Here is a 25,557-nt window from a genome sequence, read left to right as displayed (position 1 = left end):
CAGCGAGGAAACGCGGATGCTTGCAGAATGAGCGAGTGCTTGTGGTATGCGCCAAAGTCTGTGAGAGAGCAGGCAGGCACTACGTGTGTGGTGGTGAAGAGAAGGGGGGGAGACAGGAAAAAGTTTGGCCACAGAAGGGGGACTAGACTTTATGGATGGGAAGGCGTGGGAGGCGTGGGAGACCTAGGATGGGCTGGCAGGCTGGGGGGGAAGCCAAGACTCCGTTCTAGGACAACCTCAGGCAAGCAGTGCCAGTGTCTCCCCAGTGCGTCTAATTGAGCTGGGACAGAGAGGGGCAAGGCGTCGTCTGCTCTGAGAGTAGCCGTAGTACTGTACACTATCCACGCCAGCCATAGAGATTGCAAGGGTTTACAATAAACAGGTGGGGCCCGCAGAGCAGAAACGTGGGCCGTGCAGTCGAGTGACGGAGGTGGGACTGTGAGAGGCGCCACCAGCAGCAAACACCAAGGTCCCAGCAGACGGCATTATTTACACTATTGTCACGGGCCGACCTCGCTTGGGTATATGAAATGGCAATGGCACTGTGAGCTGACAGGGCTGCAAGGCTATGTGACCTTGTGACACTGCTCTCTTAATTCCTACTTCGGACGTGTGGCTCTCAAGGGTCTTCTCGATCATGCCAACGCCCCGAGTCGCATCTCCATCGCCGTCTGCACATCCACCGCTGAAGCTGTCGCCGTCGCCGTCGCAGTCACTGGAATACATGTGCCCTACCTCCCCTTCGCAGATAAATGATCGACCTTGCTTTTGCGATGCGCATTGCGTTGTCTTGCGGCACCCTGATGCCGCAATGGTCCTAAGCGACCTTCCTAGAGGAGTTGGGGGAGGGGAGGGGACAGGTGGGTGTGGCAGAGTGGGAGAGGCTAGCAAACAAGACTCCACGTGCAGTGTCATTTACTAGTAGGGCGATCGGGGAAGCGGCTACGGTTGCGGTTGCAATGGCCTTGCTGCCGGGCGTAGTCTGCATTCTGCTTTGACGCACCCTTGATGCGTGGCAGGCACATTGGGCGCGGCGGCTTGTCTGTCCTCTTGCGCTTCACCCCAAGCTCTGATGAGGCTGGTGGGGCAGAAGATTTTGTCGTTTCCGGCCAGAACCAGAGCTGTGGTAAGTGATGTAGCCTCCTGGGTCTTGTCCCTCCCAAGAGACCAATCACAGCTGGCGCATTCCACATGAGAGCTGCACGTTTCATGCGCTTGGCCTGGGGTTGTGTGGTGGTGACGACTGGGACAAGGGCCTTGGGTATTCATTGACTTTTCCCCGTGCAACACAATGAGTGCCCAGGCGTCCCGGGCAGATGAGATTGGAAAGGCAAGACATTTCCTCGTCCTCTCCCTCGACCCTGGACGAGTCTCGTTGTTGGCCCAGCAGAGAGCAAATCATTGCGTTGCCTGGTCAGTTACGTATGTACATCCGCTGATGACAGCATGTCTCGGCCGATCTGCCAGCGTGGCATGTGAACTGAAGCAAAGCAAAGCAAAGTGCCCGGCACTCCCAAGGCTTGTACCACCCAGCAACAAGAAGAAGGCGGTTGGCGGTTCCTTTGTCCACCCCAAGCTCTCCCCCACACAGGCCAGCGGAGCTAGCAAGGGGGGGCCCCAGCTAGCTCAGGGTCCCGCATGCGAGCTTGAGCGACCCCTGCAAGAAAGAAAAAAAGTGGCAGTCACTCGTCGCCTATCAGGACGTCGGCTTTAGCAACACCGGGCGTCCGCCGATCTCGCAGCAGCAGCCAGATCAGAGCTATGCATTTGCAATTGTATTGCTCATCACAAGTTCAAATAAATTCCGCCGAGCCTGGAACCCGCGGAGCCTGGGGCCCTTGCCCCGTGACTGCCAGGCTGCATAGGCATGCTAAGGCTTGCGGCCCATTTAGATGAAAGATGAAGACAAGTCAATACATTTTGCCAGGCAAATGACGGAATGGTAGATTGTGGGAGTGGTAGGGAGGACCAGAGCTGGACGCCGTGGCGACGGCGTGGGCACGGTGTGTTCCTCGTTCGCCTCGTTTCCCTGTGCATTTAGGTATGTTGACTTTTACCATAGCGGCAGTCTTGGCCTCGCCCACCAATGGCCGGCGTCAATTGCGTCGTCGCAAGCCATAGCACCGAAAGCACCTGTCAGGGCCTGGGGGGACGTCTCGGGCGAATCCTGGTGTTCTCAGTGCCCAACCAACTTTCTTGATAGCTTGCTGTCAAAAAATCGTCATCAACATTTGCCTCGCAGGCCACACGGCCAATCAGATCGGATGCCGTCGAGGGAAAGTCTTATCTTGGGCCAACGACAGACATCCGAGGCTCTAGCCTCGTCTCGTCTCGGCCACCACATGGGCAAACGGGAGAGGACGAGGGCCAACGGAGCGCCTTACCCCGCGCAGCCATCAGATCAGCGGGACTGGGGATCGTCTGCGACACCACGGCCTTGAAGTTCCACCGGTGATTTCAAGGCGTCCGTCCGTCTTGCCATCCTGATCAGCGCCTCGTCTTCCGGCCATGGAGAGATCGCTGAGCTGGCGTGGCAGTCCGCAACGGATCCTTTGTGCGACGGCGCAAATCCAAGGCCATGCTAACATAACGGCAGATACGCAGCCTACTGTTTGCGGGGGTCCAATCGTGCTTACACGAGCCAGCCTGGCCACCAGCAGCAACTTCGCTCCCACGTTACGACCCAGAGAGGCCGAGGTCGGCTGTTCTCATGGGCCGGAGATGTCCTGATGCACCGAACGCCTTGGTCGTTCCCGACGACCGCCGCACCAGAGAGCCAGGCGTCATGAGAGGTGTTCCGAGTTTTCCCGAGGAAGATCCATCGAGTTTTCTGCTAGCAATTTCCGCGGGTCATCTCTTTGCAGCACACCGTAATCACCCAGGTTCTAGGCAGTGAATGACGAGTCGCCGAGCCATGCATTCATTCATTTGAATACCATCTTCCGCGATTTGCGAAACAAGCTTCCGGACCCTCTTTGGAATGGCCTGTCTACTTTGCGTAAACGAGACAGCTCCACTATCTGGCCTGCGTCCCGACAGCCACCATACAGAGCAATTGCAGTTACTTGATAAAAATCAAGGCCCTGGGCCATCTCCTTCTTGTTCCTGTTGATCCGGACCGAAGGCCGTCTTCCGGCAGAAACAGCCCACCGCAGCAGCGAGCAAATCCGCGTGGGAAAAAACAAGGAAGCCAGCGGTTTGCCTGGCGGTCTGGCTGGCTGGCTGAATGGTAAATTAAGACCATGTGACCAGCAAGCTCTTTGTTCATCCCAGGCGGTGAGAGTAAACAGTCAGACAGTCCAACTGGCCACCACACGCGAGCTCGCACATAGCGAAGAGGCTTTTTGCAGCCCGGTGAAGGGAATTTGCAGCCAGGAATGTTTACCCGGGTTTTTTGCCCGTAATTTTTGCTGGTGAAACGTCAACGCCAGATCTCAGCAAGGATCAGCTCCACATAACCAGATCTGGCCGCCCAGCCGGGGCCACTCAGCCGCGCGGCTCCGTGCTTAGCCGCAGGTACTTTAGTCCATGCACATGCTGAAGTACTCCTGAAGGTGGGGTAAAGCTTACATGTCTTGGGGTAGGTAGTCTATACACCTGGGGTCGAAGTGAGGCACCTCACGATCCGCAGCACGTCAACAAGCGAAACGCGTGACTAAACGCCGAAATACAGTCTGTTAGCGCTGTTTCTTCGCGAGACGCCTCCCACCCACTACTCTCGTCGCCAACACTCACCAGTAATCGTATGACCGGAGGTGTTGCGTCTCATCAACTCGCCCGTTTAGGCGGGCATACCTGGGGATAATGGACTACGCACCGATGCTCCCTGATCTGACGCCTCGCGATGTGAGCCCCACCGGAATTCACATGTGCCATGGCTTCCTATGCTGACAAAGTCCTGCAGTCTCACAGTCTCTGGTATACCTCCCGCCACACTCACTCCTCTCTTCTGCACCAGCTCAACGGTCACGACGAGTCGCCGACGGACGACAATGGCAACCACAACAACGGCCAGCTGAACCGCCACGGCCAGCTGAACCGCCACGGCCAGCACCCCTCCGGCCATGGCCGCGACCACCGCCGCGCGCTGGTGGAGCGCACCCCTCTCGCGCGCCTCCGCCTGGACGAGCAGATCATGGAACGCCGCCGCCAGAACGTAACCAACTTCGGCAGCGCGTGGCTGAAGCCACCAGGCGTGCCCAAGACGCTCTTCCAGATGCGCGAGGAGCGGCGCGAGGCAGAGGAGCACGCAGAGGCCATGCGGCGCGAGCAGGAGCTCGCCGCGCAGCTGGCCGAGGCGGAGGCGGACGCCGAGGGCGCGGACGACCTCGACGACGAGCCCATGGCGGACGGGGCCGAGGGGGAACCGGACCTGGACGACGAGATCCCCGAGGCCGAGGGCTTCGGGTTCGACGGGGACGACAGCGGGGAGGAGGAGAGCGCGCCAGAAGACGACGAGGATGACGACGAGACGGACGAGGAGGTGGACCAGACGGAAAACAACGCCGGGCAGGTGCTGGTCAGCCCGGCGGAGCGGCGGGACATGCAGGCGACCGAGGACCGGGTGCGCGAGGTGATGGCCCAGGGCCAGGAGGGCGGCGGCCTCACCATGCTCGACGACGACGCCGTCGACGCGGAGGACAGGGCGCAGATGCTCGAAGAGGACGACCTCATACACGACTACCACCAGGGCGGCGGCGGCGGCGGCGACCGGGGTGGCATGGACATGGACATGGACGCCGACCTCGACGACGACATCCCCGAGGCCGAAGGGCGTTACGAACACACCGACTCCGAGGCCGAACTCAGCGACGAGGGCACGAGGGACGTGTCCTTTGCCAGCGCGGGCCGCGCGCCGCAGCCCTCCCGGTTCAGGAGGAGTCTGCCCAGGAGCAGTGTTAGGGGCAGTCAGAGGGGCAGCCTGGCGCAGAGCGACATAGACTTCAGTGGTCTCCTGTCGACGAATGAGAGCAGCTACCTAGCAAGCAGCCCGCAGATGAGGCGGAGGGGCTAAGCGGAAGTTGAGTAAGGCGACAACAGTATGATACCCAACCAAAGAGATTGTAATATAGCACGCATCGGGATCCGCCGCGGGTTGCCCTGCAGCATTGCGGTCATGGCCCTCCTCATGAATGCGGGTCGATGTAGATATTTGTACAAAAAGGCGCGTTACGCATGCATTATTGGTGAGCTTGGTTCTTGCCCATGATATGTGGTCCAAGCGGTATATGTATATGTATGACCCATTCTCCTCGAAGCTCATGTAGCCATTCAATTCCATTTCTCGTGAAAACGAGGCGCCCCAACGCCGGTTCAGAACCGATGCGCGTTTCTCAACTCGACCCCTTCATGGCCAGCCATTGTAGTTGAGCCACACCGGGCCCCGGGGGACCGTCAACTCGACCCCAGAGAACCGCGGGCGAACGCTAGAGCGCGGCTCGCTCAGTGTGCACAGGTGGCACACCAGTCCTCAGTGTCGGGAATCCCACATGCCCAACCGTATCTCTCGCGTTGCGTGCGTGCGTGTTTGCATTCAATCAAAACAGCCACACGTACACGAAGAGGAGGATCACCGCGGCGAAGAAGCCCAGCCAGACCTTCCAGCCGACGCCCGTCCGCTCGGCCATCAACAGCATTCTGTTCATGGTGCCGCGCACGCGCAGCCGCATGTTGTCGAACTGGTCGTTCATCTTCTCCGCGAGGGCGGAGGAGTCGCGGATCTCGTCGCCGATCGCCACCGTCATCTACAGTCCCAGGGGCGGGCTATTGTCAGCTTTGCGTTACTCGTATTTGCGTGACAGAGACCGCGCGGCTGTCCGCGGCTGGGGGAAAGTCCAAACATACATCTTTCAGGACCCGCACCTTGCCCATGATGCCGTCGATCTGCGCGTCGTTCTGGCTTTCGAGCTCGTTGAGCACCGCGTCGCTGTACTGGCCCCTCCTGTTCGGCGTCGCGGGCCGGAAGCCCCCCCTGCTGCTGCTGTCGACGCCCAGGTGTGATGACGTCCCGTTCCCGTTGGGCGCGGGCCCGCCTGGGTATCCGTAGCCATAGCCCCGGCTCGGGCTCGGCGTGATGCCCCTCCTGTTGTCGGCGCCGGAGCCCGTGTAGCCCTCGAACAGTGCGGAGCGCGAGTCGCGCTGGTGGAGGGAGGAGTTGAACCTGGTTCCGAGACGGAGTGAGCGTCAGTAAGGAAGAGGCCTCTCAGAGTGTCTTCCCGTGCGGCAAGTGCCGGTGGGCGGAGGCGCCGGTGATGGCGCCGGATGCATCCTCTCTCCGTTGCCTACCGTGCAACCGTCGCAAAAGAAAATCGTGGCTTCTTGCTTCTCCGGCCAGACTAGATGCACCTTAAGACGGTGAAGTTGATACTGTCTTGGCGCTGGCGGATGCGCGAGGCCACAGGAGACAAGAAAAGTTGGGCGTGCGAACTCACCTGGATGCCATGGTTGACGGCGCCCTCCTTCACATGCGAGGCGTTTGAATGTGTTGAGAAAGAGGAAGTTGGTGCAGGAATGGGGCTTGTTAGGTGACGAAATGGGGGTGCTCCTGCATGGTCCTGCAAAGCCAGGGATCTGGAAGATTAGGAAATGAGTAGTCGCCGAAGTTGTTCACATTTGTCTGGACGCGAGTGGCCAGGCGTCTGCAGGGTCACTTTGTCCGGTTCGCTTTCAGGAAGAGCCAGAGCTTTTTTATTGAATTGATTGCCCATTCATGAGGGGCCTGCCTTGCCCGTATGTAAGGTACCACTAGGCGTCTTCTAGGTACCTGCGGGGTACGTACCTACCACCTACAATGGGCCGCCGTATTCCCCACCGCCTATGACAACCGCCTGCTTCAAGTCTTCGACTTACCTGTGATGAGGCTTAGCTTTTTTGAATAACAAATCAAGCTTTATGCAAAAGCGTACATGTCATACGCGGCACTTCTTCTCATTGCAAGATGCAAGGGATCACAGGGGATAGGCGCATCATTGCAAAGTACAAGGCAACTATTCCTTTGTGTAGGGTACCTTGACTGGTAATTGTTGGTGCTGGTATGCTAACAAGCAACACCAAATGACAGCTCAGTCAATCATCGCATCTAGACTCGATGCTTGGGCATCTGGCCATCCATCCTGAAGTCTTCTGGTTCAATCCAGTATTCCAGTGTTCACAAATTCCACGGACACGCCACCGTGGTATTTCTTGTTTTCGTAACTTTCATAAATCCGTCGTGACCAGTCTTCCATTAGGTGAACGTTGCTCGTTGGCATTGAGCGCAAGACCACTTGAGGCTGGGCAGCAGGTTACAGCGTCTAGTCCTCGTCCATCTTGTCGTCATCCTCCTCGAAGTCCTCATCGTCATCCTCGTCCTCGTCCTCGTCGGCGGGGTTCTCCTCGGCGGCCTTGGCGAAGTCGATAATCTTTCCGCGCGTGCGACGGCCCACGACGTTCTCTAGGGAGATGGCCTCCTCGGGGTTGCCACTCTCGTCATCCTCCTCGGCTGTATCATGTCAGGTTAGAAATGCGGGGCAATCGAAGGGAGAGGGGTTGTAATGCGCGGGCCAACACACCATCCTCGGGAGCCTGGCAAGCAGTCAGTTAGCGGGAGTTCATGGCAGCCGCGCAGAGGCGCATGGTGGGGAATTGGCGAGCGCACCTCATCCTCGTCCTCGTCCTCATCGTCATCATCCTCGTCCATAGCGACATCGGCGGGGACATCCTCAGCGGTCGCGGTGGCCTTGCCTTTACCCTTAGCATCGGCGACGGGCGTCTCCTGGGCAGCAGTGGTCGCGCCCGTGGTGTTCTCGGTGACGTGATCGTTCTCGGTGGCCATTGTGGCTGTTGCTTGCAGATGTGGTGTTGAGAAAAGGTCGAGGTCGTTTGACAATCAAGAAAACGTATGGGTGGGAAGGGTGGCTTCTGTTTGCGATCACGAGGGCAGGGAAAGGAAAGATGGTGGAGGGAGGGAGAAGAGAAGAAGGCGAGAGCTGCTAGACTGCCTGCAGGCGGTTTCAATGTTCCCTTGCGAAATTTTGTGGGTCCAATCAACACTGGTTGGCGGGGAGGAAGCTTCAGCTCTAGGGAGCAGGGATGCGGTTAGGTCTGCTCCCTTTCAGGCCTGCACTCGAAGCGTAGCAGGTACCGCCAAGCAGCATGGCGGCAGGAAGAGAAACGAGGTGATGCAGAATGAACGATCTGAGGGGCGAGTTCAAAAAGACGGGGAGAGAACACAGCAACTTGCTGGCACGTAAAATCGAGACACCTCCCTGTGCAGTCTCCTAGGAACCGTCGCGCAAGCTGATGACTGGGAGGTTGGTTTCCCAGAAGTAAGCATCATGGCGCTCATATCACGTCGTCCACCAAACCAAAAGAACAGTCGCGCATCGTGTCGTCGCAATCGTGTTGAGCCATTTTCACATCTATTTGCCTTCGCCGCCGCCGCCGCCCATGGCTAGCAACATGGCGATGCCGATCATCCACCAGTATCTTGACCGTAGAGTTAGCCTGACGGTTCCAGTGCAGCACCATCACCACGCATGGGGTCTTCAGAGAGGGGCTGGAAGATGTCACGAACTTCTGCAGGAAGGTCTTCTCCTCCTTCTCGACCTTCTTTCCCTCCGGACTCAGCACGATCGGCTTGTTCAGGTCCGGCTGCTTCCCCCTGCTCGTCAAAAGCAAGCTCGCCTGCGGTCCAAAATCCCGCGTCTGCCCGGCATCTATCCTCACGCCCCTCACGCTCGCCCCCAGGACAACCTCTTCGCCTGACGTGCCGTCGACCGACAGCACAAAGTGAGGCGAATAACCCTTCGCGAAGTTCTCAGCACTGGCCACGCTGGTCGAGCCCGCCCACTGTTTCTGGTTCGCGTCGTAGATGCCGACCCGGACGAGGTCTGTGGACTCTGGCAGTTCAGGGGCTTCGTAGGATGTCACTGACGCGCTGCTGGCTGTGTCCGGTGCGCTGCTGTCGTAGGTGAGTCCGGCGAGTAGGACCGGAGACGAGCTCGAGCCTAGGGGCTGGATGTAGATGTTTGCCGTTCTGGCCTCGGCGTAGACGACAGATGCCGCGCCTAGCAACGCTGACGCGATAGAAATGACACGCATCTTGTCTGGCGAATTTCCCCGGGGCTCTGGTGTTTTGCGGCAGCGCAATCGTGCGAGGGTAGGTAGGTAGGTTGTGCTGCTCGCCGGAGGGATATAGCTATCTGTACGGCAACAAAGTGTACGTACGACGGGTGGCAGGGTTGAGCCTAAGAGCGGGTTTGGGCAAGACGCCGCACGGGCCACCAAATCAAGCACTGGAGGAACCCCGTAAAGTTGTATCGAAACTGAGCATGGCTCCAATGAGGAACTCGCAGCACTTGCTACCTCGATGCCACCAGTTCTTGTCATGAACAGCACTTGTGCACAACTATGCCTCATAACACATTAATTCTTCTCATGCTTCTAACCGGGCTCCGGACCTTTCTCCAGAAATGCAACGATGCAGGATATCATATGAACTCCCTTGTAACTTTCACCATTGTTTCCGACCTTGATGTACGCCGATCCCTCTCAACATTTGCTAGCAGCTTGTCTCTCTCTGGTCAAATTTTCGGGCAACTTTCAATGCTGCGCTTGAGCTGAAGTGTCTGGCGGTTCAGACTGCGGGGAGATCTCGCTCTCACTTGCGTTCTCCACCTCTTCAACATCTTCGTCCACTTCGTCAGATATCTCGGTCGACCCGTCCTCGTCCTCCTGGTCCACCTCGTCCTCGAGCACATAGGCTGGCGACCTTTGCACCAGTCCCCTGTAGTAGGCAACAAGGACCTCCGGGTCTGGCACGATCTTCCAGTCCACCCTGTGCAAGAACTCTAGCTCTAGCAGTTTCAGCTCGGCTACCCTTACGCCACCCACCCTCGCGTACGTGGAATTATTCCAAAATGAATCCGATAGTCCTTTCGCCGCCACCGTAGCAGCTGTGATAAGAAACCGGTGAACTGTCAATGTGTTGATCGTGAAATCCGGGTATAATGCACACAATCGATCAATGTAGTAGACCATGGAGAGAAGTAGTGGCGGAGGCAGCGTTGCGTGCTTAGCGAGCCGATGCAAATAGTCCAGAACAGATATCCCTGGCGCCGTCCTATTCCAGCGGTTAGCAAGATTGCCCACAAAGGTCGATTGGGATCGCTCATGCTTTGGGCGCATACCGGCTGTGAAACCGTGTAAGGTGCCCCGACCTCATTGCCAGGGCGTCATTGGTCTCTATAAGTTCCGAAAGCATGTTCGCTATGAGAACCACGATGTCTTCAATCGCACACAGCTCGTATCGCACGGGCAGAACCTTGGGCGGTGCCGTGTCGGGCTTGACGCGCTTGGGTAAAGCCCCCGAGTGTTGCCCAGCGGTCGATGACTCTCCGATCGATGCGCCGGGTCCTTGGGAATTGCGCCGCTTGACCGGCGACAAGGGGTGCGGCGCCTTCAGCATTGGAGGCTCCTCATCCAGGAGTGTATCGCCAGTAGCTTCAGACTGCGAGTCGACAATGGTCGTGGCCTGCTCGGTAGGCACCGTAGAGGTGGAATCGCCCTGGGAGGCCTGCTCGGACTGGGCTTGTGACGGGTAGGCACCAGGCACAGAAGGAGTAGTCCTCAATGGCGAGAATCGTGCGGGAGCTTTGCGCGGGGCAAAGTAGTCGTGTGGCTCCATGGGAGAGTACTGCGTCGCGGCATCGACGCCGACGTACTTGGCGGTGCGCTCGGGTGGCGCTTGCGACTTCGGCGGGGGCTTCGACTGCGGCTTTGACGACGATGACGGTGAGGTCATATTGGCGCCCAATGGCGATGTTGTCGACGGCCGCCGCGAAACAGCGGTCGGCACCTTGGGCGAGCGAGATTGTGGGGAGGCGGGCGCATAGTGGAAACTGGTGTGGAAGGAGCTGGGCGAGGCACTGGGAGACCTTGCAGGCACGGGAGAGCGAGTCAACATGGTCTCCGCAGCATCGTCTGGGACTTGTGCTCGAGGGACGCGAAAGTGTTGGGATGGGTATGCCACCCGGGTCCCACGAGCGTGGAGAGAGCCGCCGAGCGTTGCGGAGCCGCGATCGAGTGCAAGGAACCGAGGGTTGAGTGTTGGACAGACGGATAACCGCCGCTAGTAGGGGCAGATCCGGGGGTTCGAGATGGGGCCCAAGCAGGCAGCTTGCAGGCGGCTTAAATCGGTGGGCAGGCGGGCAGGTAGGCTGATTGATAGGAAGATATCGATTGTGACAGGGCGTCGGACGCTCTGGGGGTTCTAGTCAAGAGTCGTTTTGAAAGAATGGTATGGGTAGGTCGACGTGGAGGTAGGCAGAGATTGTCACCCGAGTTGAATGGCCAGAACAGCCCACGTGTTGAGGCTCAGGCGGCCGGACTGGAGATCTCGTCAACCTTGGAAAACCAAAGATATGGCAGCCCCACTTCTGCACAATGCCGGGGCAGGACTCGAGACGGCAGGCTCCCGGATAGGCTGTGGGTATCTGTCTACCTGGGCCCGGATATGATACAAGTATAGCATGGACGGCCGTATCGTCGTGGAGGAGGGGAAGCTGGACGGGTGTCGACCCTCGCCCGCCGATTTTGCTGCCTCTGTCCCGCTCAGGTCATGAGCCTAGCAGGAGACACCGCCCAGGCCGTTGGAGCCGACTAGAGCTCAGCCCAAGGGTTCTGGATGGGCCCGGTGGCTTTGTGCCCAAAGGCTGAGAGGCGCCTGTCCTGAGTCTAGCGCGCCTGGGAGGGCAAAGCAGGCCGAGGAGGGTAGTTTGCGCCGGATCGGTCTCCTGTCGGACTAGCAGGCGCGGAGGGGTGGGAGGCTAGAGAGGGCAAGAGGGCACAGAGGAATCGGCGATACGGCGATGACGAGAGTGGCAGTTTGGGGGTGCTGGGCTAAACTGAGTTGCACACCGAGGCTCTGGGAAGCCTTGTCGGCGGTCAGCACCGAAGTTGGCTGGCAAGGTAGCAAGCCTCAACGGACCGCCCAGGCGGGTAGCCGCCTCTGCCTGCGCACTCTGGACCTCTGGCTGTGCCTGTGTCCGTGCTCCGTACTCGTGGCTGAATCTGGGCCGACAATGCATGCCATGTCGTCCCGGCGAGGTGGTTCCGGCATCGCAAGGACGAACCCATTCCTTGGTGTGGGTGTGCCCGACAGGCGAGCGAGGGGTTACTGATTCAGTCACCCAGTCGCTGGCGCGCAAGGTCAAATGCTACACCACCTGGACCTGGACCACACCGGACAGTGATAAAAGTGGGCAGGTGCATATGTTGGCCAAGCAGCCCTGGGTCCTCCATTCCGTGATGGCCGCAGGGTTAGATTGTGCCGGATCATGCAGGGCAGAGACAACATATCCGACGGGAAGCTCTGCATGCATTTTGAAAATTGCCATTGCACAAATGCACATGTCTGGTTACAACACAATAGGCGCACTTCTAAGCACTGTAGTGGCACTTGCAAACTGCTTAGGCACCTGGGTACCTACCTAGGTAGTCTCCACTAACTTTTCTCCAAACATATCCCAACCAGGTTAGTTAGCCCCCCGGCTCTAATTAATCCACGCCTTACCTAGGTTTAGTAATGTTTAATATATAAATCACCTTAATTACTTTTCCGGCCTTAAAACATATTAAAGTTAACTTATCTTTTCTTAAAATTAATTAACTTTATATAATATTATATATTAAAATTTAATTATTATTATTAAATTAATAAATTATATATATATAAGCAAAGTAATAAAGCTTAATTCTTAGCATTTAAATATTTTATAACTTAATAATTAATTACTTATTACTTAATTATTATATTTTTATAACTTATAACCTTAATTTATTACTTTTTTTTATTAAAAAATATTTATTACCTTAATTTTATATTTAAAATAAGTATAATTACTTATTTTTTTACTTTTTCTTACTTTTTACTTTTTATTTTTAATAATTATATTTATTTTTTATATAACTTAATATAAATTATTATATTTTTTTATTTAATTTATTTTTTAAATATTGTTTAAGCTTAATAATATAAAGGTTTAAGTTATATATTAAATTATATAAATTTAAAAAGTAAAATAATTTAAAAAAAAGATTTAAAAAAGTTTTATTTAAGTTATTAAATTTAAAAGTATAATATAATAATATAGTTTATTATTAAGTAATGAATATTATTAAGTAGCGGATTTTTTTAACTTTACCTAACTTATATTAATTATAATATTATATTAAAATAAATAAATTAATAAAAAGTTAGCATTAATTAATGCTAATTATATTTAATTCTTTATTTTTAATTAATTTTATTAATTTAAAAGCATTAATATAAATATAATGTTAATTTAAATAAGTTAATTTTTAATAAAAAATATATATTTAATATTAATTAATACTAATTATATTATTAAAAATGCAATTTATTATAAATTAATAAAATAATTATATTTATATTAATTAATATTAATTAAGCTAGATTTGCTATAATATAATTAAAATTTAATTAATTAAACCTTTTTTTATCTTTTTTATAAGTTCTTGCATTATGCTTAATCTTATTATAATTATTATATTATTATTTAATTAATTCACTGCAAATTACCTCCTTAGCATTATTATTTATTTTATTAGCTAATTACTTCCCCTTTTATTTCTCTTAAATAAAAGCTTAAGATTTCTTAATAATAAATACTTTTTTAAGTTATACTTAAGTTTTTTCAACCCTTTAATATTTAATAAATATTATATTAATATCTTAAAATATATAAATTTATTTACTTATTATAATAAATAAATATATTATTATTTATATACTTTTTATTAATTAATTAATAACCTTTATAATTAATATAAAAAAGCTTTTTTAATAAGTAAAAATTTTATTTTTAATAAAATTTAATTATTAAATAATTTATTAAGTATTTAATAATATTTAAAACTTTTATTTTTAAAAAGAAATAAAAAAAATTATATTAAAGTTTATAAATAAATATTAAGCTTAAAAATTATAAAATTAAAATCTTAAGAAAAGAATTTAACTCCTTTAAATATAAACTTAATATTATTTATTATAAAAGTTTTATTATAAGCTATTTTAAATATAAGAAAGAACTTAAATTGAATAATATAATTAATAAAGGCTTAAATAAAAGAATTAATTTTATTATTATATATATACTTTAAAGGTAAATATAATGTAATATTTAATAATTAAAATAAGTAAAATAAATATAATAATATATTAATAATAATAATTTTATTATTTTTATAATATTAATTAAATTTAATTAATATATAGCTTTTATAATTATTTATAATTAATATTTAATAATTTATATTTCTTTTTAGCTTAATATATTTATTAAAGTATTAAATTAATTTTAAATTAATTTTATTATTTATTTATTTATTAAAAATAAGCTTAATAATTTAATTATTTAAAAAATTTAATTTTATTACTTAATTAATAAAGTAATAAATACCTTAAATAATTATAAATAGTAAAATTTATAATTTACTTATATTAATATATTTAATAATAATTATGTTGGTTGGGTTAATGTATGTTGGTTAATAGCAAATTGGTTGTATTTGAATTGGTTATATAGAAGGAAGGAGGGTTGCGGCTGTAAGCTGCAGAACCTCCCTTTGGCTATAAACTATTTGGGGTGGTTACGTGTTGCCGCATGTAACCCTTGCCTGTTGGTGCTTTAATGCTAATTACCCATAATACCTATCACCCATAATATTGCTATCCCCTTATGGCATATTTATAATTATATTAGCAATCTTTAATTAAGTAGTTTATATATGCCTTTAAAAAGTATATAAGAAAAAGAAGTTAAATTAAACTTAAAGCCGTTAAGTTTAAATTTATTAATTAATTAAATTAATTAAAAATATGCATTTATTTAATTATGCTAAGTGCTTATAAAAGGTAGGCATATAAAAAGGCCTAAGTTATTATTAAGGGGTTAAAGGTTAATTGTTTCATTAAAGTATGCAATTAATAAATAAAAGTCGTTTTAATAGTTATGCATAATAAATTGTTTTAATTACGTTAATTAATAAAGCGCAAATCATTACTTTTGCTATATAAATATTTCATTTATAATGCATTTTATAAATTCATGCTTTTATTGCTTATAGCGCCTAAGTTAAATAAAAATTAAATTAAACCTTTAAATTAATAATATTATTATTTAATCTTTAGCTTGTAATATGCCTTGATTTAGTTTAACTTAAGCTTAATTATGCCTAATTTCCGTGATTAAATAAAGATTGATTAATTATGGAGAAAGGATGGGTAAGATAAGTTATAGGGGTTGATAAATAAAGTATTTAAATAAAGGAGAAAAGTTAAGTATTAAGAGATTATTTAATGTTAATTAAGTTAATAAATACATATATAAGATTAATATGTAAGTATTAAATCGCGAAATTTAATTAAGGACGCTTATTAAATATAAGCTGGCAACTTAAGTACTTATGGAATAATAATAACCCTTGTTATTTAAACCCTTAATGCATAGGCATTATTATAAAAATCTTGGTTATAAGGTTTGCCCTTGAAAGGAAAGTAATTCTAAACATAAGCTATATTATATCGTTTCTTAAGGTAATTTATAGTTAATTAATAAAAGGAAGATTTAAACTTTTGCTAGTTTTATATATTTTTATTAAATAAAAGCAAAAACTAAATTGCTTTAGCAATCTTTTCTTTATAACCTTATTTATAATTAACCTAACTTATTAACTTTTATTAACTTTCATTTAAATATATTCCTTAATAATAAGCAATATATTAAGCTTTAATATATCTTTTCCTTTTGCTTAGGTAAATAACTATCCTTAATTAATATATTTTTATACCTTAATTATAATTATATTAATATTTATAAGCTGCTTAAAAGTTTTATTTAATATATTCTTTATAAAGGCATTTGTTAAGTTATAGTTATTAGTAATTTATTAAATCTTAAAGATTTTGCGCCTTTTATATAATTATTAAAGTGTTATTAAGTTAATTATAAGGCGTTTCTCTTTAATTATACCAAGCTTAACTAAGCACTTATATAAAAAGTATAAATTTATATAAATTATAAGGGAAATAATATTAATGTTAAAATAAGTAATGATTTAATATAAAGTGGCTATTAAAATAATACTTATATTAAATCCATAAACTATATTATAGATTTTAAAAGCTAAAACGCTTTTAATAACTCTCTTATACTTAGTAAAGGATTAGTAAATAATATTACCATAAATATCCAATTTTATAAAGCTATTGCTTTAAGTTTTGTTAATAAGAGTAATAATAAAGCTTATTTAAAAGCTAAAATCTTAGTTATTAGCGAAAGAATTATTAATAAAAATAAGTAATTTAGTTATAATTAAGTTAAGTAATATATATTATATACTGCGTTTAAGATAATTAGCTTATTATTAAAGCCTTTTATTAAGCTTAATATAATCTTTTTTGCTTAAATTAATAATTTAAGTAGCTATAAATAAATTAAACGCAGCTTTTAATTAATAAATAAAAGCTAAATAGGCATTATAAGTTCATTGCTTAGCATATTATTATTCTTAATTAAGAAAGGTAGTTTAAATAAGGGCAATCTTTATACTTTAGCCCTTTTATTATATATTAATAATATTATTCTTTGTAATAATAATTTTTATATTATTAAAGTTAAGCGCTATTTTAAGGGTAAGTATTATCTTTAGCTTATATTAAATATTTGCCTTTTTAATATTTTCTTTCTTTATTATTAAAAATATTAAAGTAATAATAAAAAGAGTATTATTTATTTATATAGCTATAATGCTAAAGTTATTTATATTATTATTTAAGATAAGGAAGTATGAGTTATAGGTAGAGATAATTATGCTTAGTTCCTTATAATAGTATTTATAATATATTATTTATTAATATATATTAAACTTAGCAATGCTATATAAAGATTTAATAATGTATATAATGGTATTAAAAGGATACTTATTATAAATCTTTAGTAATAACTTTGCAAGTATTATATATTTAAGCTTTAACTTTAATTATAAATAGGCTTAAGTAATATTTTAAAGCTTAATATATATTCTTTATTAAAGAAGGGATAGTATTAAAGTAATTAAAAGTTATTGGCTTAATTGCTAAATAATAGGGGATTAAGTAAGAATTTCTTTTTTATTATAATTATTATAATTAGCTATTATAAGGCATAACTTTTTATAAGGCTTTTTAATTTTACCCTTAATTTTATATATTATTTAAGACTTAAAGAGTTATATGCTGCTATGTATTTTTTTATTATAAAGTATAAACTTAAAGATATTGCGTTTAATTAAGTTTAATATTTCTTTATAATTAAATTTCTTAAATAAGTTTTTAAGTATAGCAATTATATTGTTTTATTAAAGCTTTAACGTAAGTTTATAGTTATCTTTCTTATATTAAGTAATGAATGTTTAACCAAGGAATGCTTAAATAATAAACGTTTATATTGGAAACGTCTTAGCAGGAGTCTTTGGCTTGTTTTTTACTCTTAAAGGTTGTTTTTATTGCTTTGGTTTTAAAGAATCTAAGTATATATTTAAAGGATTTAGCTTAAAGTATATAGTATATTGCAAACTATTATTTAGCTATAAAGTTTAAATTATAGCATTCTTTATTTTATTATAATAATATAGCTGTATTATTATAAATTAAAAGATTATTAAGCTATTTAAAAGATTTAAAGTAAGGTTATAATTATTAATAGCAAGAAGTTTATATAAGCCTTACCATTTATTCTTTTTTTATTATATTCTTATATTACTTTATAATAATAAACCAAGAGTTTTTATAATATTAAGTTTATTATAAGTATTAAGAGCTATATTTATTTATTATTTAATATTTATTTTCCTTAAAGACTTTATAGCTATTTTAATAGCTTTAACTTGCTTTTATATTAAAAAAATAAAAGCTAAGTTTTTCATAAGGCATAAATAAGCTTTAAAAATAAGCAATATAAATATAATGCCTTAAGGGCCATAAGTATTATTAACAGCTTTTACTATTATTTAAAGAATAGCCTCTTTTATATAAGTAGTAGTTAACTTAGCATATAAGATATTAAATGCTTATTAAAGAAAAGTATAATAGCATTTAACCTTATTAATAAATTAATAAATTTTTATTAAAACTTATTTATAAGCAATTTTTATTATTTATATTATCCCTTGGAATTTAATAAATATAAAGTTTATATTAGCATTATAAAGGATTTAATTAAAGGGGCTAAGATAAGTATTAATTTAATACTTATAAAGTGCTTTTTATATATTTTTAATTAAAAGTAACTTAAAAAACTAAGCTATTTAAAATATTATTGCTAAATTAATAATATAAAAAATAAGCTTATTTTTAAGAAAATATATAATATTAATAATAATCTTATAATTAAAGTTATAATTATCTTTTAAAGTAAACTTAAATTTTTATAAAGTAGAATTATAAAGCTAATAATAATAGTAAAACTTTATAATAATCTTTAAAGTCTTTGCCTTTATATTATATTTAGCGTTTTTTAGCAGGTAATTAAGATGTTTAACTAATGAGTATTTAAAACATTAATATAATTAATATAATTCCTTTTTTATAAAGAATATAGTAAGGGTATATAGAAAATACCATAAGTATCTCTACTTTTAGGTAATTAAAAACATTTTTTAAAGCTATTTAATTATCATTAAATTAATTTATTTATTATATTTTACAAATAAATATATAACTTATTTATATCGCCTATATAAAGTAAGAAAGGGGTATATTTTCTAATAATATAAAAGGTAATTAAATTAATTATAGCCTTTATTATTATTATTTTTAAAAATAAAGCTTATAATTCCTTATTAAATTTAATAAGTGCTTTTCTTATTTATAAGGTATTAAGTTAAATAAAAGGATCTTTGCATTAAAAAACAAAGTATTATTTATATTTTACTATAAAAAAGATTGCAATATTTATATTAAGGATAATGCCTTAAAACTAAGTATAAGCATATTTTTTAATTAAGATAAATTAAAAAGCAGAAATAGATATTATATTTTCTTTATTCTTATTAATATTATCCTCCTTAATAATTATGTTTTTTAGGAAAAAACTATAAAGAAAGGCGTTATTTATAATAGTTTAATAATATATTATATTATATTTATAATTATTTTCTTTTTTATTAAAGGTAGTTCTTATATTAAGTCCCTTATACTTAATAAGAAATGCAGCATAGTTAATATTAATAGCTTTATAACTAGTATATTTTACCTATGCAAGGTATTAATTATAACATTACCAATATTTTATTAATAAGTAGTTTAAAGATTAATAATTAATCTTACCATAAATATAATACTTTTTATTTCTTAAAGTATTTTATTAATTGTTATAATGAGAATTATATTAAAAATAAAAGCTATTATTGCTAAAGTTACCTTAATTAAAGTTACTTTAATTAAAGTTACTATGGCTAAAGCCTTTTTAGCTGTATTTACCATAACTTAACGGCCTATTATCTTAATATTAGCAATTAATATAGTATGCTTTGTTTCCCTTGCTATTAACACTTTAATTATCCTTATTATAATATTAATTAACATTACGCTAAAGATTAAGTTTAAGAAAAAATCTTAATTTTAAAAATAATGCTTTGCATAAGTACTTAAAATTAAAGAGTATGTATTATAATTTTAGCATGCTTATATAAGTATAAATAATTATTATTCGTAAAAAGTTGTCCCCTTAATAAAGTATGTTAAGTGCTTATTAATATAGTTATAATTTATTAAATATTATAATAAAAACCTTTTAAGGATGCTTGTTAATATTCTTTAAGTTAGCATGCATTTTATTAAATATAATTAAGGTTTAATTATAAAAGTATTATTAATAATTAATCTTTATATTAAAGTAAGCTTTAAGCTTTAAGTATATATTATAAATAAAGAACCTTATGTTAATATAATAAATATAATAAATTTTAGCATAATCTTTAAAAATTAAGGGAAATATTATATAGAATTATTTAAGTTTAATATTTATTATTTAATAAATATTAAGGAAAATCCTTATCTTATTATTTAGCAAATTATATAATTTATTACCTTAGTTCTTATTTTTATCTTATATTTTACTAAATTATATATTGCTATTAGCATTAAAAAGATTATTTATTATTTCTTAAGGGGATAGGTTTTAATATGGATTATATGCTTATAAAGGTTTTAATGCTGTAATAAATAACAGCGTTAAGTATGGAGTCTTTATTAACTTCTTAAGGGGAATGCTTATAAACTATTCCTTAAATTATAAAGTTTTTAAGTATTTTAATAAACTTAATCTTTATTAAAATAATATTTCTTAATATCTTAAAAAAGCTTTTATATTTAATTAATTAAGGGTTTCCTTTTTATAAAATAATGATTATAATACTTGCCATAGGGAAGTTAATTAAATAATGTTTTATCTTAATTCCATAAATAGTTAAGGATAAAAAGGTTATAGTTTTTAAAATCCTTTATTATTTTTAATAAAGAGAATTAATTGCTTTAGGTTTTAATAAGAAAAAGTAAAAATTATAAATAGCGAAATTATATTAATAGCTAGGGTTTCTTAAATTTCTTAAATAGCAGGTATTTCTTAAGTATTTATTATCTTTAGCTTTTAAGATTAAAGCTATTAAGTATAAAACCTAAAAAGTTTATATATATTAGCCGCCTTATATAGTTCCTTTTCTCGTTATAAAGAATATTTATTATATATAAGTAATACTTTTAGGTTAGCATATTGCTTATTAATGCTTCCTTTAATATTAACTCTTCTTTCCTAAAGGAATTTCTTAAAGTTTTAAATAATAGTTAACTTCTTAAATATTATTACATTTTAAAAAGCAAAATCTTTTATAAAGCATTAAAGTAAATTATTATTTATATCTTAGCGTTTTATTATTTCCTTTATAAACTTAAGAATAGCAGCATTTACTTAATTAATTATATTATTTATCTTTATTATTAATTTATTTTAATAGTTAAAATTAATTTATTAACTTTAAAACTTTTTGTTAAGATTAAAAAGTAATTAAAGTTCTTGCATAAAAGCATTATTTACATTTAAGGGTATTTCCTTAGCATTGCTATTAAATTTAACTATTTTATTAAGCCATTAAAATATTTAAGTAATTTATATATAGGGGAAAAGAAAAAGGGTAATTAAAAGAATATAATAAGGTTATTTTAAAGTATAAAAAAAAGTATTAATTATATAATAAAAAAGTATTTATTAAAAAGTATTTATTAATTTAAGTAAATATAAGTTATTATTTATGCTAAAGTAAAGTAATTATAGGCATTTTTAGCGTTAACTATATAATAAAATGCGCCATATAGTTAATAAATTTAAGGCATTATTAAGGACTTATTAATTAATAAGTTGGATTTTTATAATAAGAAGGTTAAGGCATTATTAATTTCTTTTTATTAATTTTAATTATAGCATAGCTATTAATACTTAATTAAGTAAGGTTTCGTTATTAATAATTACTTACTTTTATAATATTAATATTAACTATTTAATATAAATATTATAACTTAATTATAGTGATTCCCGTTATTAATAATTATTGCTTAATTAATGACGATATAAATTTATTGCTTGCTTACCTTGCTATTTATAATTACTTATAGGCAATTACTAATTAATGTTGGTTAGGTTAATATACGTTGGTTAATAACAGATTAATTGTATTTAAATCAGCTATATAAAAGAAAGGAGGGTTGCGGCCATAGGCTGCAAAACCTCCCTTTGGCTATAAACTATCTGGGGTGGTCACGTGCTGCCGCACGTAACCCTTGCCTGCCGGTGCTCTAGTGCCAATTGCCCATAGTGCCTATCGCCCATAGTGCTGCTGTCCCCCTATGGCACGTTCATAACTATAAATTACTTATTTTTAATTATTAAATTAAATTAATTTAACTTTTTTATGCTTATTAATATATATAATAATTATTAATAAGGTAATTATATTTATTATAAAGTTAATTTTATTAAAATTATAAACATTATTATTAATAATTTAATATTTAATTATTATATTATAAAAAAGCTTAAATTAATTTTTAATAATCTTTAAATTTTTATAAAAGGCTTTTTAATAATTATAAGGATAATTAAACTTAGTTTTTAAGTTAAGTTATAAATTTATAAAGCATTAAACTTAATACTTATTTATAAGCTTATTATTTTAAAATATTAATAAAAGGTTAGCTATATTTTTTATATTAAAAAGTTATAAAGAAAATCTTTAAGCATTTTAATTAATAATATATTAAATAAATATTTACTTTTTAATTAAACTAAGTTTATATTATTTAATACATAATTCTTTAAAATTATATTATTAATTTATTTTATTATAAAGTATAGTTTTAAGGATATTAAAAATTCATGCAGCTTTATATAATTTAAGAGGTTTAATATATTTTTCTTAGGAGTTTTTAATTACTTAAATAGCTAAAAATATTTTATTTTTTTAAAAGGTTTTAGCATTATAATTATTAATTTTTAATGCATTAAATATTTAAATAGGTAAATAAACAGGAAATTAACGCGAAAAGCATTAATGTAATTCTTATTAAAAAATAATCCCTTTATTAAAACTTAATTACTTTTATTTAAGCTATAACTACTTATATTACTTTAAATTAAGTAAATTAATTAAAAACAAGGATTTAATTATAATTAATATTAATTAATGCTAAATTTAATTAAATTATTTACATTAAGTAAGTATTAAGGTTAACTAAAGTTAGCGAAAGTTGCAAAAGTACGCTACTTATTAATATGCGCTACTTATTAGTAAATTACGTTAAAGCTTTATATATATTATTAATTAATTAAAGGTAATATATATAAACCGTTAATATTATAAATTATTTTAATAAATTTAATATAATTAATTAATACTTTAATATAAGGGAAGATTTAAAGAATGGTTTTAAAAATCTTTTTAAAAAGGGAGCTATAAAGGATAAGTAATAATATAAAGAAAAGGTTTTTTACCTTATAATAACTTTTTTGCAAACCTTAAAACATGTATTATATATAAGAAATAAGGATATTAATTAATTAAATATCTTATATAAAGAGATATTATAAAGCAATAATATTTTAACTTTTAATAAATAAATAAAGGTAATAAGTAAAATTAAGCATATTAAAATAATAATTTTAAAGCATAAATTATAAATATAAAAAGCATAAACTTAAGGATTAAAGAAATTATTAAAAATAAAAATAATAATAACTTAAAAAGCAATAATAATAATTAATAATTAATTTATTACCTTAAAAATTAAATATTTATTTATTACTTTATTAATATTATTATTACTTTAAAGATTAATTAAGAATTAAGAATTAATTTAATTATTTAAAATTACTTTATTATAATCTTTTAAAGTATTTTTTTAAATATAAATATAATAAAAGTTTTAATTATTAAGAAATGTTAATTTAAAGCGCTTTAAAAAAAGAATTTAAATATTTAATTTAATACTTTAATTAATAATAAAATATAAATTATATTTAAAAAAGGTAAAGTAACCTTAATTAATTTTATAATTATTAAAACTATTTTTAATTTAATTCTTTATTATATTATAAATTTAAATACCCTTTTCTTACTTTTTATTAAGGATATAAATTAGTTAAATATTAAGGTTTGCAATATAATTAAGGAAATAATATATATTAAAAATAAACTCTTAATCTTTTTAATAATAAAGTTTAAATACTTATAAGTTTTTTAAAGTACACCTTAAGAAATGCTATGTTTTATTTAATAAAAATAAAGTTATAACGTTTTTATAAATGCTTTAATTATTTATTAACGAATTGCTTATATAAATTGCTTATAAAAGCAAGTTATAAAGATATAAATTAAGGAATAATAAAATTTATTAAAAATATTTTAATATTAAATATATTTAGCTAACCCTTATTATTATTATAAGCTCGGCCTTAAAAGGGCTTTAAGCTAGCTAGCGCCTTCTCTTATAAGTTATAAAGCAGCAACCTTTTAATTATTAAGCTAAAAGATATATAATAATCCAAGCTTCCTTAAATTATCTAGCTATATTATATAAGGTTTAAGCTTTTAGCTTAAGCTTATTATATAGCCCCTTTCTTTAGCTTATATAATAATATAATTATTCTTAAGGCTTACTTATAATATTATCTTTTAAGCTAAGGATCTTTTTTATAAAAAGGGTGCCCGTATTTACTTGCAATAAACATAATTTAAACCCTTAACTTTAAAGCTTAAATTATATATTATAAGCTTAAGCTTAAAAGAGCTTTAAGCTAGCTAGCGCTTTTTCTTATAAGCTATAAAGCAGCAACCTTTTAATTATTAAGCCAAAAGATATATAATAATTTAAGCTCCCTTAAATTATTTAGTTATATAATATAAGGCTTAAGCTTTTAGCTTAAGCTTATTATAATTGCTTTAAATTTATACTTTAAAATAATTATAATTTTAATTACGTTATTATTATAAATATTACATATTTATTAAATAGGAAATTAATATTATATATTATTAATAAAGAAATTAATTTTTAAAATACATTATTTATATATAATATCTTTATAAGGATTATTTAATTATATTATTTATAATATAAGGACTTAATTTAACTTAAATAAGTTTTATAAAAAGGTTAAGCTTATAAAAATAAAGTATAAATAAGTATTATAAACCCTTAAAATATATATTTTAAATCTTATAATTTAAGCTTAATATAATTATAATAAAAAAAGCAATCTTATAAATAATTATTAAAGTAATAAATAATATTATAAAGCTTAATAAACTTATATTAACTTTATTTATTTTTAAAGCTTACTTTAAAATAATAAATTTATTTTCATTAATATTAATTATAACTTAAAAAATAAAAGTAATTTAAAAGGTAATAAAAGCACTTTATAAAAACTAAACATATAAAAATATTAAACATACCTTAAAAACACTTTATAAATTAAATATTATAAATATATTATAACTTTTTATATAAAGCAATATCTTTATATAAAGAAAAAAGTATAATTAAATTAAGTTATTTAAATTAGTATTAATTAATAATTATAATGTAATTATTTAAATAAAAATTATACTTAAAGTATTTAAATTAATAAATATAAAATTATATAAATAATATAATAAATTAAATAATTAATATAAATTAAATAAAAATATAAGTATAAAAATTACTTTTATTAATAAATATTTAATAAATCCGGATTAAATTAATAAGCTATTAATGATATAATAAGGAAAAAGCAAGTTATTAAGATTAAAAAATAAATTAAATTAATATATTATATAAAAGGAAATTAATAATTAATAACTTGCTTTAAAATTATAATAAAAGGTATTATTATAATATAGAAATATTTAAAGCGTATTTTATATATAAAATTAAAGGGTTATTTACCAGCTTATTTAAAAAAAATTAATTATATAAGAATA

General features: G+C 37.0%; 5 protein-coding genes across 5 annotated transcripts; 1 reads left to right on the top strand and 4 right to left on the bottom strand.

Moving 5' to 3' along the window:
* Nucleotides 1-3,804: 3,804 nt before the first annotated feature.
* On the top strand, nucleotides 3,805-5,014 carry INS49_011306 (uncharacterized protein; the record flags this gene model as incomplete). The annotated part of the gene is made up of 2 exons (XM_043172025.1): nucleotides 3,805-3,846; nucleotides 3,905-5,014. The coding sequence occupies 2 exons, from the start codon at nucleotides 3,805-3,807 to the stop codon at nucleotides 5,012-5,014; spliced, it is 1,152 nt and encodes a 383-aa protein (XP_043023770.1).
* Nucleotides 5,015-5,537: 523 nt separating this feature from the next.
* On the bottom strand, nucleotides 5,538-6,442 carry INS49_011305 (uncharacterized protein; the record flags this gene model as incomplete). The annotated part of the gene is made up of 4 exons (XM_043172024.1): nucleotides 5,538-5,744; nucleotides 5,845-6,160; nucleotides 6,346-6,366; nucleotides 6,432-6,442. 4 exons carry the CDS (start codon nucleotides 6,440-6,442, stop codon nucleotides 5,538-5,540), a joined length of 555 nt encoding a protein of 184 aa, XP_043023769.1.
* An 850-nt stretch (nucleotides 6,443-7,292) lies between these two features.
* Nucleotides 7,293-7,813, bottom strand: INS49_011304 (uncharacterized protein; the record flags this gene model as incomplete). The annotated part of the gene is made up of 3 exons (XM_043172023.1): nucleotides 7,293-7,480; nucleotides 7,551-7,563; nucleotides 7,637-7,813. The coding sequence occupies 3 exons, from the start codon at nucleotides 7,811-7,813 to the stop codon at nucleotides 7,293-7,295; spliced, it is 378 nt and encodes a 125-aa protein (XP_043023768.1).
* Nucleotides 7,814-8,399: 586 nt separating this feature from the next.
* INS49_011303 (uncharacterized protein) lies at nucleotides 8,400-9,081 on the bottom strand (the record flags this gene model as incomplete). Its single annotated transcript, XM_043172022.1, has 2 exons — nucleotides 8,400-8,466; nucleotides 8,555-9,081. 2 exons carry the CDS (start codon nucleotides 9,079-9,081, stop codon nucleotides 8,400-8,402), a joined length of 594 nt encoding a protein of 197 aa, XP_043023767.1.
* A 501-nt stretch (nucleotides 9,082-9,582) lies between these two features.
* On the bottom strand, nucleotides 9,583-10,783 carry INS49_011302 (uncharacterized protein; the record flags this gene model as incomplete). The annotated part of the gene is made up of 2 exons (XM_043172021.1): nucleotides 9,583-10,102; nucleotides 10,170-10,783. The coding sequence occupies 2 exons, from the start codon at nucleotides 10,781-10,783 to the stop codon at nucleotides 9,583-9,585; spliced, it is 1,134 nt and encodes a 377-aa protein (XP_043023766.1).
* Nucleotides 10,784-25,557: the final 14,774 nt, after the last annotated feature.

The sequence above is a fragment of the Diaporthe citri genome (genome assembly GCF_014595645.1).
Source record: "Diaporthe citri strain NFHF-8-4 chromosome Unknown scaffold_5, whole genome shotgun sequence".
Classification (NCBI taxonomy): Eukaryota; Fungi; Ascomycota; class Sordariomycetes; order Diaporthales; family Diaporthaceae; genus Diaporthe; species Diaporthe citri.
This window is presented reverse-complemented; position numbering and strand designations above follow the sequence as displayed.